At 38.4% G+C, this 11,091-nt stretch overlaps 2 protein-coding genes across 2 annotated transcripts; both read left to right on the plus strand.

The window, feature by feature from the left end:
• Window positions 1-822: 822 nt before the first annotated feature.
• Window positions 823-1,752, plus strand: LOC134645795 (olfactory receptor 10T2-like). Its single transcript, XM_063499388.2, has one exon. The coding sequence runs from the start codon at window positions 823-825 to the stop codon at window positions 1,750-1,752; it is 930 nt and encodes a 309-aa protein (XP_063355458.1).
• A 4,026-nt stretch (window positions 1,753-5,778) lies between these two features.
• Window positions 5,779-6,708, plus strand: LOC134645757 (olfactory receptor 5F1-like). Its single transcript, XM_063499329.1, has one exon. It carries the CDS (start codon window positions 5,779-5,781, stop codon window positions 6,706-6,708), a length of 930 nt encoding a protein of 309 aa, XP_063355399.1.
• Window positions 6,709-11,091: the final 4,383 nt, after the last annotated feature.

The following is an 11,091-nucleotide window of genomic DNA, read 5'->3' on the forward strand; positions in this document are numbered from 1 at the left end:
TCCACGCGATCTGAAGTGGTCCCCACATATAGACTCTATCCAGAAGAAGGCCCAGCAGAGGTTGTGGTTCCTGCAGCAACTCAGAATTTACAACCTGATCTCTGAGACCATGGTTTTATGCAAAAAAAACCCCTTTGATTTACTCTTTTTTGGGCTGGAGGAAAATGGGGGTGATCGTGGTGCAACGATAAGGTTACATCACACTGCAGAAAATTGGAGAGGTACCTGGGATGGAATCTTTCCATTGTGGAATAGGAAAGGTAGAGAGTGAGCAGGCAGCAGAGTATCAGGTAAGTAACAGGTAACAGGTGCAAACAATTCTTTTTTCCACAGAGTTACTAAGAGGCAAAGACAAAGCAACATTCACAAGAACATCTTACTGTCTTACTAGTGAGTTTAGCAAACGTCAGAGAGCCTGATCATTATCACTGAAGCAACAATGATCTGACTGGACTACAAAAGACTACAAATGAAAAACAGAAGAAAACCACAACAAGCCCTGGACAATTATGTTTAATTGGCATAAATGTAATAAATTCCTAACAGTATCATAAAGAAGCATATTTTTGAATAAAGTTTTAAAACTATTTAATATTTCTTTTTCAAGAACCTGCAGGTTTGTTTTATTATGTGTTTAGTACATAATACGTATTAAATTCCCTGGGATTTTTCCAAAGCTGTGAGCTTTCATTCCAGATCATTGATTGGCTGGTTTGAAATCTCAGCTCACATGTTGCTGTTATCTGTACTAGATAGAGGAGAGAGGAGAACAGAGACCAGATACAGTGAGAGACTAGGCTACACTTAGGTCTCTCAATCACAATGAATAATATTTCTGTAATAACAATGTTTTTTCTTTCAGGTTTCAATGAAACAATCAGTCACAGGTTTGTTCTCTTTTTTCTCAGTTTGTTGTGTTACTGCATCATTTGCCTGCTAAATGTTTCTCTCATTGTGATCATCATCTTGGACAGCAACCTCCATGAATCAATGTATATTCTGCTCTGTGTCTTTTGCATCAATGCACTTTATGGAACAGCAGGTTTCTACCCCAAATTTCTCTGGGATCTCCTCTCTGATGTTCATCTCATCTCATATTACAGTTGCCTTATTCAGACTCAGGTGATTTATTCTTTTGTCTGCGGCGACCTGTCGATTCTTGTACTCATGGCATATGACAGATATGTGGCCATATGTCAGCCACTGAAGTACCACTCTATCATGTCAAAGCAAAGAGTCATTAGGTTTGTATGTTTTTCTTGGTTCACAACTTTCTGCATTGTGGCTGTAAATACCTTTCTAACATCCAGACTGAAGTTATGCAGCCCGTATATTTCCAGACTCTTCTGTGTGAACTGGAGTATTGTTCAACTCGCTTGTTTTCCAGCACAAACTACAATCAGTGCTATATCTGCAAATATTACATTAAGTATTTATTTTCTTCACGGTGTTTCTATAGTTTGGTCCTATATGTATATCATTCAAACATGTGTAAAGTCTATAGAAAACAGGGCAAAGTTCATGCAAACATGTGTCCCACATCTCGTCTCATTATTTACTTTTGTTGTGACAATGCTTTTGGACATTATAAATATGCGACTGGGTTCGAAAGAGTTGCCTCAGAACCTTCAAAACTTTGTAGCAATAGAGTTTCTTGTCATTCCTCCTATCATGAATCCTCTTATTTATGGTTTCAAACTGACCAAAATTCGGAAAACAATTTATAGTGTTGTTATTTCAAAAACAAAGTGATTTTCATTTTATTCGATCAGATAATAATTTCAAACACAGCTAAATGTCAGACCTGTTGTTTGACAGCCACTGAAAAACAAGAAAAAAAAAGTTTAACTTTTAACATGTTTTTCTGAAAACACGTCTATTGATGTGAGCAGATATGAAGTTTTATTATTTATCTGCATTTCTCGGATGATTTACATTTCCTAGATATCTAGGAATCACTACATGTATTTTTGATGGTCATCTGCCTAATTACCATACAACATAAAAACAGGCACTTGTCAGTGACTAGTTACTGTGGAGACTACACATCAGACTCAGAATATTTTATTAATCCCTAAGGAAATTATGTGGGTTACAGTTGCTCCAAGACAGTAACAGTAACAGACTAAACTATTTAAACAATGCAATATGCTACAGATTTTACAAATTTAAGACATATCACTAATACATACAAATCCCTCAATTATAAATATCAAGAATTAACAGAGGCGATTATAAATACATATCAAGAATCTTGACAAGAATATTACAGAGCAGAAAGAGCGGTGCCAGAAGCATTTAACTATTGCAATGTTTACAGTGTATTAGATGGACAGTGTATTTTCTTAACACTCATACAATTAAATAGCTTTTCTATTGTTTGAATGGTTGCAAGTTGAAGTTTAACACATTTACAGTGCAAATCAAAGTTTTCTTTTGTTTTTTTACTTAAAACATTACTTGCAAATTACTTGTTAAGTCAAAAATAATGGGAAATCTGTTAAATAGTAAAAAAAATAAATGTGTAAAATTGCAGAAAAAAATTCTGGTAGCTCGTTTCCCAGCAGCAGCCGAGGAGCACCACATCACACAAACACACTCTCCTCACCAGCCTCCCCCACAGGTGTGTTCTCTCCCTGCTTTTCTTGTCCCATCTGTGAAACACCTTATGTCCGTGGATGATGCCACCATCATTGATCTGATCCTTAGGTCTGATTGGTCTGATACTTAACAATACAGTACCTATCGTGTCTTGATGCATTCTCAATCATCCAGGTAAGTACCTACCGTGGATTACTTCAAATTCCTAGGACCCACCTTTCCACACGATCTGAAGTGGTCCTCACATATAAACTCTTTCCAGAAGAAGGTCCAGCAAAGGTTGTAGTTTCTGCGGAAACTCAGGAAGTTCAGCCTGTCCAGGAGCTGCTGGTCATCTTTCACACTGCCATCATCTAGTCCAGAGGTGTCAACCTCCAGGCCTCGAGGGCTGGTGTCCTGCAGGTTTTAGATCTCACCCTGTTTCAACACACCTGAATCAAATGACTAGTTCATTACCAGGCCTCTGGAGAACTTCAAGACATGTTGAGGATGTAATTTAGCCATTTAAATCAGCTGTGTTGGATCAAGGACACATCTAAAACTTGCAGGACACCGGCCCTTGAGGCCTGGAGTTCGACACCTATGATCTAGTATGTCCTGTCCACATCAATCACTGGGCCAGACTGCAACAGGCAATCAGATCTTCAGAGATGATCATCAGTGCTGATCTTGCCTCCATCCAGGACCTGTACAGGTCCAGGGTTAGGAAATCTCTGCAGACCGCTCGCATCCAGGACACAAACTGTTCAAACTGCTGCATTCAGGAGGCGCTGCAGACCGCTGTTTACTAAAACAAGCCGCACAAAGACAGTTTCTTCGAGCAGGCTGTTACTCTGAACACTGTGAAATAACCCACTGTTCCATCATTCAGGTCATATGCACATTGCACTGCTCAGTTTAGCACTTATGTGACGTCCACAAGTGTATGGTCACAATTATAATTTTTTTGTGAATTGTTTTTGATGTAAAAGACCTGATTTTATGGTGGTATGGCACTTTTCATTTAGAGTTGTGGACAATGTAATTGCGTGGCATTGCCACAAGGGGGAGATAGCGCTGACTGCAATAGGTCGTTGCAACGCTTCTGTGCCTCAGACGAGGAAGAGCCTGCAGACCGAACGCAACTGATGTCTCCTGTCTCTGCTTTTCTGTTCAAAAAACAGGTTAGTACTTTAAGTTTGCTCACTGCAATGTACATATAAAGGCAAGAAACCTTTTTCTGTCTTTGGTTAAAGACCACGAATGTTGTGAGAGAGTGTGTTTTCACCGACTGAGAGAAAGCTAACTTTACCGCCATTTGTAATGGAAGCCGCCATTTCACTCCTAGTCTAAATAGGCAGCTGGTCTTATTACCTGTTTTATTTTGTGACAAACGCAGCTCTTAGACACTTCTTTTATCCTGACATTATTGGAAGTTACCGTTGATTAGAACCTACCCAGTTCTTATGTGTCAAGTGTAAATAGTCTGATGTATACTGTTTGTGGATGATTGTAAACTGTTTGTGAGCAATGATAGAATATTTTTGTTTATTGTTTGCAAACGTAATATATTGTTTGAACCTGTTATAATATAAAGAATGTATAATGGCAACACAAGCAGGTTAATTGCAGTGTTAATGTTACTGCACAGAAATGCTTTTGATGCTGAACAGCAGTAGAATTTGGTTACAGATTTATTGTAAATAAGGACACTCATACAATGATTATTTTGTAAGTTTATTCTTGCGAGAGTGCAAGGTAACCAAAAGGGTTTGAGCTTTGGACCTAATTGAATGTGTTTTTGTTGTTAAAAGAGAAATGTGTGTCTGAATGAAAAGTAACTGTTTAATTCTGTTAATAAACCAGACGAGGAAGAGCCTGCAGACCGAACGCAACTGAAGTCTCCTGTCTCTGCTTTTCTGTTAAAAAACAGTTTCAAAACAGGCCCATCGAAGGCCTGTAACACTTACAGTTAGTATAGTTTTCTAAGGCTTTCTGTAACTTGTTTTTTCTTACTTTGCTGGGCCAAATTTGGCTCCCGAGCCTTATTAACACCCCTAGTCTAATTAGTTACAAAGTTGGAATATTTTGTGCATATCTGAGATTATTTTCATTTCCAAGATTTTTGCACTAAATGTATTTTTGAAGTTCAAAATAAATGTAAACCCAAAACTGTCCTGTCATTACTCTTAGCTAGTCTGGTTAGTTGAAAGGTTTTTTTATATTTTACTTCATCACTGTTCAGGTTCATGTGCAGCGTCCAGTGTGCAAAAAAAGAAAAAAATATTCATTAAATGTGTTAAACCAAAAGCAATGAGTCTGTTTTAAAATGTAAGGAGTGGAAAAGACAGATATTTGTGTTAAAATGTAGGGAATAAAAGTAAAAAGATGTAGATAATGGTAAATTCTATTTAAGAAGAGTAGCAAAGTATTTGTACAGGGTGGGCCATTTATATAGATACACCGTAATAACATGGGAATGGTTGGTGATATTAAAGTCCTGTTTGTGGCACATTAGTATATGTGAGGGGGCAAACTCCTCAAGATGGGTGGTGACCATGGTGGCCATTTAGAAGTCGGCCATCTTGGATACAACTTTTGTTTTTTCAATAAGAAGAGGGCCATGTGACACATCAAACTTATTGGTAATGTCACAAGAAAAACAATGGTGTGCTGTGTAAGCTCTTTGGTCTTCAACATAGTGGTGAAGAAATCCAAATAAGAGAAATTGATTCTGTGGACTGGTATGCTTTATGTACATAATGAGTTGAGATCAGGAGTATCTGTAATTGATTGTAATCTGCAATGCCGCACACAGCCAATGTGTGGAAGCCGGAATTCTCTTTGGGTTGTTGGGGATCAAATACTTGCAAATCAGTTTATAACTTTTATGTAAGTTGTTTTTTCCCCCCTTTTTTGGTTGATATTCTGTTTCTCTCCATAAAATAAAAGTATCATAGAAACACACTATCCATTTCTTTGTGAGCAAACCTACAAATTCAGAAGGAGATGTTTAGTATATGCAGCATATTAAATCCCCTGTGATTTTTCCAAAGCTGTGAGCCTTCATTCCAAATCATTGGTTGACTGGTTTGAAATCCCAGCTCACATGTTGCTGTAGACAAAACTAGACAGAGAAGAGTGAAGAAAAGAGACCAGATGTGAGAGACTAGGCTACATTTAGGTCTCTCAATCACAATGAATAATGTTTCTGTAATAACAATGTTTTTTCTTTCAGGTTTCAATGAAACAATCAGTCACAGGTTTGTTCTCTTTTTTCTCAGTTTGTTGTGTTACTGCATCATTTGCCTGCTAAATGTTTCTCTCATTGTGATCATCATCTTGGACAGCAACCTCCATGAATCAATGTATATTCTGCTCTGTGTCTTTTGCATCAATGCACTTTATGGAACAGCAGGTTTCTACCCCAAATTTCTCTGGGATCTCCTCTCTGATGTTCATCTCATCTCATATTACAGTTGCCTTATTCAGACTCAGGTAGTTTATTCTTTTGCCTGCGGTGAACTGTCAATTCTTGCACTCATGGCATATGACAGATATGTGGCCATATGTCAGCCACTGAAGTACCACTCTATCATGTCAAAGCAAAGAGTCATTAGGTTTGCATGTTTTTCTTGGTTAACAACTTTCTGCATTGTGGCTGTAAATACCTTTCTAACATCCAGACTGAAGTTATGCAGCCCGTATATTTCCAGACTCTTCTGTGTGAACTGGAGTATTGTTCAACTCGCTTGTTTTCCGGCACAAACGACAATCAATGCTATATCTGCAAATATTACATTAAGTATTTATTTTCTTCACGGTGTTTTTATAGTTTGGTCCTATATGTATATCATTAAAACATGTGTCAGGTCTATAGAAAACAGGGCAAAGTTCATGCAAACATGTGTCCCACATCTCGTCTCATTATTTACTTTTGCTGTGACAATGCTTTTGGACATTATAAATATGCGACTGGGTTCGAAAGAGTTGCCTTGGACCCTTCAAAACTTTGCAGCAATAGAGTTTCTTGTCATTCCTCCTATCATGAATCCTCTGATTTATGGTTTCAAACTGACCAAAATTCGGAAAACAATTTGTAGTGTTGTTATTTTTAAAACTAAGTGACTTCTGTGTTATTTAGTAAGATAACTAATTTTTTGTAATCATGGACAGTTACAGATCAGATCCTTTTCTTATATGCATTGAAAAAAGTTATTAATGTAAGCAGTTCTGCAGCTTTAATATTTATCTTCATATCTCAGGTCATTTCCATTTCCTACATATCTTTGCACTAAATGTATTTATGATGACCACCTGCCTAATTTAATTGAATTCACTTTTATTTATGTAGCACCAAATCATAACAACAGTCACCTCAAGGTGCCTAATATTGTACGATAAAGATCCTGCATTATTACAATATTGTAATTACCATATAGCATTCATATAGAGAGGCTGTAATTCTACTTAAAGCAAATATAAGTTTACAGCGTCATTCCTGTTTACGATAATAACAGATTTGTCAGTAACAACATTTGTCATTACAGTGGTGTGAAAAAGTGTTCGCCCCCTTCCTGATTTCCTATTTTATTTGTATGTTCGTCACACTTAAATGTTTCAGAACATCGAACAAATTTAAGATGACGATAACACACGAAATCACAAAATGCAGTTTCTAAATGAAGATGTTTTTGTATTAAGAGGTAAAAAAACAACAACAACAACAAAAAAAAAAACGCATGGTCCTGTGTGAAAAAGTGCTACATTTTCTCAATCAAAAAAAATCCCTTAAATAGGAGCTGCCTGACAAAGTGGAGTAGACGAAAAGATCGTCAAAAGCCAGACATCATGCCACGATCCAGGGAAATGCGTGAACAAATGAGAAACAAAGTATTTGAGATCTCTGAGTCTGGAAAAGGCTATAAAGCCATTTCTAAAATTATGGAACCGCAGTGAGAGCCATTATCTACAAATGGTGAAAACATGAAACCGTGGTGAACGATCCCAGTACTGTGAGAGCACAGGCATGACTCATCCAAGAGGACAAAAAAGACCCCAGAACAACATCCAAAGAACTACAGGCCTCTCTTGCCTCAGCTAATGTCAGTGTTCATGACTTGGCAAAAATGGTTTGCATGGCAGAGTTCCAAGACGAAAACCACGTTTATTAAAAGAGACATAAAGGCTCATGATGATGCTCCCCAAGACTTCTGGGAAAATACTCTGAGGACTGATGAGATAAAAGTAGAACTTTTTGGCAGGTTTGGGTGCCATTATATCTGGTATGAAAATAAAAGTGCATTTTAGAAAATGAATATCATACGAACAGTAAAATGTGGTGGCGTTAGTGTGATGCTCTTGAGCCGTTTTGCTGCCTCAGGACCTGGAAGACTTGCTTCTGCAGTCTACCAAAACATCCTGAAAGAGAATGTCCGGCCATCTGTTCGTCCCTCAAGCTGAAGTGCACTTGGGTCCTGCAGCAGGACAATGATCCAAAACACAACAGCAAGTCCATCTCTGAATGGAATAAGAAATACAAAATGAAGATGTGCAGTAAAGTGCATGTTTCTTCTGTGTTCAATCAGACATTTTCTAATTGTTAGAAACAGAACAAATGTTTTCTCACTTCACTGCTTGATTCTCAACCCGCCTAACTGAAACATGATGAAATGTCATTGCATTATTTTTGAAACGTCTTTGGCAGTGCATGTGATCGCATTGTAACTTACTAATAAAAAGTTCTGTGTGTACTTTGGTGCATGTTTTATATCATTTTATTGCACATAAATCATAGTCATTTTATTTTACAGTTACACACAATCACATATCTCTTCTTGCTGATGTTGTTTCCAGTGAAAGTGGCTACATGACAAAGGAGGACATGTACTGTTCCTTCTCTGGTACAATGGCAGGTTTTGAGTGGCAGGAAGGATGAGGATTCCAGGTTTGTAATTTCCCTTGTTTCCACCCACTCACTGCCAAATCTTCATTTTCTCCTGCTTTCACCAATGTCATTAAAAATTGTCATCTTTAATCAGTGTTGGGGAGTAACGGAATACATGTACCGCCGTTACGTATTTAAAATACAAAATTTGAGTAACTGTATTCCATTACAGTTACCGTTTAAAAAGGTGGTATTCAGAATACAGTTACTTTGTTGAAATAAATGGATTACACGGCGGTACTTTCCTGTTTCATATTGTCGCGGGTCAGGACTGTTTGGGTTTGTTTGACAGCTACGCTCTGTTGTTCCAGGCGGCAGCGTTACGGTTGCCATGGTTACAGGGTGACGCGCGCGCTCTCTCTGCGACTGTGTAGCTGTGTCCCAAAACGTCGGCTGCATCCTCCGGAGGCCGCATTTGAAGGCCGATTACGTCACAGCCAGGCGACGAAGGCTGTCCCAATTCGTCGACTCCTTCAAATGTGGCCGACAAATGCGTCCTTCATTTACCCGAATTTGAAGGATGGGTCCGGTGTGTCCTTGGCGGCCCACCATATCCCAGAATTCATAGCGCGGCCCAGCCAAATTTCAGCTGCCAACAATGGCGGCCACTACTAAGTTTTAAAATTAGTCTTATTAATCTTTCTGGGTCGCAAAATAAACTTTTAACATATTTTCAGGCGAGAAAGTTGCTGTGTAAATTACAAATATCTGCTTGGTTTATCAAGACATCGTATATTTGCAAAACTGTGCCGACGTTTTCGGAGACGTCTGTTACCCACCCGCTCGATAGCAAGCCGGGGGGTTCAATGGTCACTCCAGCCGGCGCGAGCAGCGGACTCCCGGCTTCATCGTTTTCAGACCCTCGCTCTTTCGCTACTCAGGTTAAACATGATATATAAGTCAATCGGATAACATAAAAATGTAATTGTTTGCCTTTTTCGGTGTTTTATTTGTTCCGGAGTAAATCGGTTTGGCTGAGATCAAAGTTATTAGATTATTAGATTAAATAAAACTTTATTAATCCATCGGGTGGGTTCCTCCGGGATTTTCACACAGCTGAATAAACGTTAAACAGAAAACTGATTAAACAGAAGTGTGAGCCGGTTGAGAATTTATGCCTGTTATATTTTAGATAGCAAGGAGCAGACGGCCGAGTTTATTAAACTCCACCACAGTGGTGACGCAAATCTGAAGGCTAGACCGTCCCATTTCACAACCTCGCTCTTCCGGCCTTCTTGGTCTGTGGAGGACCCGGCTCACGTATACCGCGAAGCCCAGGTCCTCCGAAGGATGCAGCCGACGTTTTGGGACACAGCTTGTGTTTCCTGGGTGAGAGAGCGCCTTTTTGTTGTTGTTGTTGTTGTGCTAAGCTAATAGGCAGAATGCTACAGGTATAGCGCTAAAGAATGTAGCCTCATGGGCAGTGTAGTCCGTGCTGCAGGGAGAATGGACTGCCATACCCGTTATGTGTCTGTGAGCGCGAGAAGGGAGAAAAAGGAAAACTACGAGTTGTCATCGAGCAGAAACGGGAGCTGGAAGCATGTAAATATAATAATAACCACTGCAGCCAAGAAGAGTGCCTGACGAGCCCAGCTGTAAGTAAGCTATTAAGACTCGACTGTACACTGTGTTCGTGTTTTCCTCCGAAACAATAAGTTCCGTTGGAGCAACCTTTCAACACCTCTCTCTGTCTCTCGCTAGCAAACTTGACCCAGACAACAAAGCTATTTTTCGGCTACGAGAACGACACGAACCCAACGTATTAGCCAGAGGTCGCTTTACTACGGTTCGGAGCCGCGGACTTTTAGTAATAGTAATAAATCACATTCATGTAGTTGTAAACAGCATGATAATATATTAAGTAATCCAAAGTATTCAGAATACGTTACTCTCATTGAGTAACGTAACGGAATACGTTACAAAATACATTTTGGGGCATGTATTCAGTAATCTACGGAAGCGTAGAGCTGCCACCCAGGCAAAATAAAAATAGAAGTATATCACGTTATAACGTGAAAAGTTTATTGTTCTAACAAGATACTTTTCATTTTTGTACAATATACTATCATGTTTGTACAATATACTTTTCACGTTTGAACAACATAATATCACGTTATTACAATATACATAATTATCACGTCCATACAATATAATTATCACGTTCGTCCAATATAATATTTATATTGTACGAACGTGATAATTATGTATATTGTAATAATATGATATTATGTTGTTCAAACGTGAAAAGTATATTGTACAAGCATGAAAAGTATCTTGTTAGAACAATAAACTTTTCACGTTATAACGTGATATACTTCTATTTTTATTTTGCCTGGGTGGCAGCTCTACGCTTCCGTAGTAATCTGTAGTGGAATACATTTTAAAAGTAACCTTCCCAACACTGTCTTTAATTTTCTTGGTGTTTTAATGTTGTTGTATCTATGCCTCTTCCAATCCCTGTGTCCTCATGGTATTCTCTTTGTTAATGAGTTGTCTTTTTTGGGTCTTTTTAAATGTTGTTTTTGTTGTATTGTAAATTTTTCCCACATGCATCTAATTCTTTT

Source organism: Pelmatolapia mariae, linkage group LG16_19 (assembly GCF_036321145.2).
Source record: "Pelmatolapia mariae isolate MD_Pm_ZW linkage group LG16_19, Pm_UMD_F_2, whole genome shotgun sequence".
NCBI lineage: Eukaryota > Metazoa > Chordata > Actinopteri > Cichliformes > Cichlidae > Pelmatolapia > Pelmatolapia mariae.

Excerpts from the sequence above, each read along its gene's own strand:
- LOC134645795 (XM_063499388.2), top strand. The coding sequence starts at position 823 with ATGAATAATATTTCTGTAATAACAATGTTTTTTCTTTCAGGTTTCAAT.
- LOC134645757 (XM_063499329.1), top strand. The coding sequence starts at position 5,779 with ATGAATAATGTTTCTGTAATAACAATGTTTTTTCTTTCAGGTTTCAAT.